The sequence below is a fragment of the Nematolebias whitei genome, chromosome 3 (genome assembly GCF_014905685.2).
Source record: "Nematolebias whitei isolate Nwh7 chromosome 3, NemWhi1, whole genome shotgun sequence".
NCBI lineage: Eukaryota > Metazoa > Chordata > Actinopteri > Cyprinodontiformes > Rivulidae > Nematolebias > Nematolebias whitei.
The window spans coordinates 12,375,601-12,379,089 of record NC_056500.1 but is presented as its reverse complement, the minus strand read 5'-3'; the positions used below and the strand labels follow the sequence as shown (position 1 = coordinate 12,379,089).

General features: G+C 37.0%; 1 protein-coding gene across 1 annotated transcript in view; it reads left to right on the top strand.

Annotated features, from left to right (window-relative positions):
- Nucleotides 1-3,489, top strand: part of efcab7 (EF-hand calcium binding domain 7) — a 13,488-nt gene that overhangs the window by 8,956 nt on the left and 1,043 nt on the right. The window contains exons 6-12 of the mRNA XM_037674530.1: nucleotides 150-291; nucleotides 541-650; nucleotides 800-963; nucleotides 1,151-1,284; nucleotides 1,374-1,522; nucleotides 1,611-1,820; nucleotides 3,177-3,284. Of these exons, the coding sequence (XP_037530458.1) occupies nucleotides 150-291; nucleotides 541-650; nucleotides 800-963; nucleotides 1,151-1,284; nucleotides 1,374-1,522; nucleotides 1,611-1,820; nucleotides 3,177-3,284 (1,017 nt within the window). The remainder of the gene's footprint in view (nucleotides 1-149; nucleotides 292-540; nucleotides 651-799; nucleotides 964-1,150; nucleotides 1,285-1,373; nucleotides 1,523-1,610; nucleotides 1,821-3,176; nucleotides 3,285-3,489) is intronic.

Genomic DNA, 3,489 nt, shown 5'->3' with positions numbered 1-3,489 from the left:
AGAGAGAGAGAGAGAGAGAGAGAGAGAGAGAGAGAGAGAAAAGAGTAAAGAGTAAAGATCATTTCAGTTTGGGTCTTACAAATGTGGCTCTCGCTTAATTTTGTACCATTGTTTTGTTAGTCAAGCAGAAACATTTTTTGTCATTTCAGGAGTGGCATCACAACTTTATGAAAGGATGCTTCTTTGTAGAGGATGATGGGAGTATCGGCTCTCTGCAGTACCAGCTCCATGTCCCGCAAACAACCAGCGTCTACCTGACCATCCAGCCACTGAGCCTCAGCCACACACCCAGTTAGTTCTTTCTGTATTCCTGCAATAAAAAAGTGTTTGAACTATAAATAAAGCAAAAGTTTTGTACAGTTGAGGAAAAAAAAGGAACAAACATTTATGGCCATTTGTTTGGGTATTTTCTGAAATGATGGATACGTTCTAAAGCATTTTGAACAAGTTTTGAGAAATCCTTTTACATTTATGGAAATGTGGTATGAAAGTACACACAGTGCTAAAATGTTCAACGCTGAATTGTTTTGCGTTTTTCAGACAAGTCTTCATCGTGGACGATGGTGGACACAGCTCTTTTTGTTTCGTCAGCTGGTGAAACCAAAGAGGACTCGACTTTAGTCTGTTTCACTGAATCAAAAGACAAGGAAGTATGTTTTCATGTAAAAACAGACGCTTTATGATTAATTCCTAGCTTACGTTCATTTTCGTCATGTTTGATTAGAGAGTCTCGATGAGCTTGTTCTGCTATAAGATTGTAACAATTTTAAATTAATGTGATATTTCTTTGTTGCTGTAGAAGTATGTTTGGAAAGGAGAATTAAATGCAGGGACATACCACCTGCTTCCCTTCACCAGTGGCTGCAGATTAAAGAAACAGAGCAAGACTCATTTTTCTAACAGATCTGTGGAACTAGTCTACAAGACTGACACCGAAGAACTAGATCTCACCAGAGAGTTTAGGTAAACCAGCCTTAGTTTGCTAATAACAAGAGCTTTAAAAGATGGATTTATCAAATGTATATTCAGACCTGGAAAAATATCAGAAGTTGGATATAAAAATGACTTTCTGCCTTTGTGTTTTGTAAAAGAACGAAAGAAATGTAGCTTTATTTAGTTATTTGTCTGTAATATCCTGTTTCTGCCACAGGGAGGTGCTGTCGGACATTTTTGAGGTGATCGATCTGGATGGAAATGGTTTGCTCGGCCTGGAAGAATACAACTTCTTTGAGCTGAGGACCAGTGGGGAGAAGTGTGACGAAGAAGCCTGGACTGTGTGTAAAGGTGATGGATTAATAAAGTTTAGGTTGAATTTAACTGGAAAATTATTTCAACTTTTCATTCAAAAAAATGTTTTTGTTGTTTTGGAATAGAAAACTTTGATATGAGAAAGAACCAGCTGACACGGCAGGGTTTTATGGAGCTGAACCTGATGGAAGCCACAGAGAAAGATGGCGACCCTGCAGACCTGTGGGTCACCCTGGAAGCCATGGGCTATAATCGGACGCTGGAGCTAGTAGAGGTGAGCTTGCACATCTGGATTTAGTGCTTCGCTTTTGGTTTGACATAGATACCTAATATTTGAATGCATCTTTCTTCTGCTTTGTCAGGCGTGTCCATTCCAGATAGATGTTTACTGTGAAGACTGTCAGCCGTCCATGCAGCCACTCAACATGGACTCAGGACCCAAACTTCTGAACCAAGCCCTCCAGAAGTCTATCACTTCTAGGACAGGAGCCAAAGCATTGAGGGGTCATGACAATGTTTTTGTCTACACTTACAGAGGAGAGCACAGGATCTCTTCCCTCTTCGTCAACAAGGTGGGATATAAACTTTATTCAGTATTTTCTGACTGTTAAATTCTAAAGACCACACCAAAGAGTGATCCAGAAAAGAATAGCTGAAGAAACCGACTACCTTTTTATCGTTACTGTGTTGGCTGATGCCTGTTTTTTTATTATTATTATTACTTGCTCTGTCTTATTGTGTGAATGTTTATGAACCATTCACACTATTGTGATCCATTTTTCTTCTGTACGTTTTTCATCGCGATTCTCATTCCACAATTTTATGTGCAATTTCAACAAATCATAAATCAAAACGTTCAGCTCTTTCAGGACAATCGTGCTTTGACTTTTGGTATTGGTGCAACTTTAGCTTTTTGAAATATTTAGCCTTTTCTGTTAAATTTTTCTCATAGAAAATGAACTGAGGTCATTTTACATCCTTCAGATCTTTAGATCTGTTTACAACATTTTACTGCTCCTTTCACATTTTGTTCTGGGTCAGCTTCTTTCAGCTTCCATCTGCAAATTTCTAAATTCTGCTTTTTTAGTTACGTTTCAGCTTTTGCTTTTGTTATTTTTTTGTGCTCATTTCAGCTTTTTTCAGATAATTTACACATTTTGTGCGCATTTCTGCTTATTTCAGCAATAGTGTTCTTTCTGTTTTTGTTTGCTAATTTAAGCTTGTTCTACCTTTTCAGCTACGTTTTAGCATGTTTTAACTAATTTCAGCTGTTTTCAGATAAATTCAAGTTTTTCGTGGTAATTTCTGCTACTTTCGGCCTAATTAACTTTTGTTAATTTTAGCTCTTTTTTTTTGCTAGTTTGTTTTTTCTGAATTGCTTTTTGAATTCATCATGTCCTGGATGACTGAGAATCTTCACCAGCATTTTGTTTTTTCTGCTACTTCAGCTACTTTTTAGCTGTTTTGTGTTAATTTAGCTTTTTCAACTAATTCCATTTTTTTAGCTCATTTCAGCTCCTTCCACTTCCTTCTGGTAGTTTAAGCTTCTTTCTTCCATTTCAGCCATTTTTTTTTTTTGCAAATTTCAACGTTTTTAGCTCATTTCCTCATTTCTGTCCTCATTTCTACTTATTTAAACCCAATTCAGAAAATATATGTTCTTTCTGCTTTCTTCTGCTAACTTAGGCTTGTTCTTCCATTTCAACTACATTTCAACATGTTTTTTTAGCTAATTTCAGCTGTTTTTCAGCAAGTTCTTCAGCAGTAAGCATTCACACTGCATTTCTGCAGGAAATGCAATTTCTCTAGTTTATATAACTGGTTTTCTTGAGCACGAAGTTCCTTTATTTATTTGTTCAAATACATTTCGGCTTGCTTTCTGATTTTAACTGAATAAAGTTGAAAAGCTGCTGCTTTTTGTTTTGCAGTCCAGTCAGAGAGTGACGGTTCATGTCAACAATGAGCAGAGCAGGAACTGCTGCAGCAGCAGAGGCATGACTGTGTTTGCTGTGGAAATACCAGCCAGAACTAAAATGGTAAAGGAACTGTGTAACTGGTGTTGTTTCCTCTGTCTAAGCGTGTCTGTCTGGTTATCTTAGTGTAGTAACAGGAACTCTCGCAGTGGCAGCCTTGCATACCTGGCAGGTATCTGGCAGATACAATAGTCCCTTGTTTTTCGTGTATAATAGTAGTACAATTAGTAAGTAGTATATATATATATATATATATATATATATATAT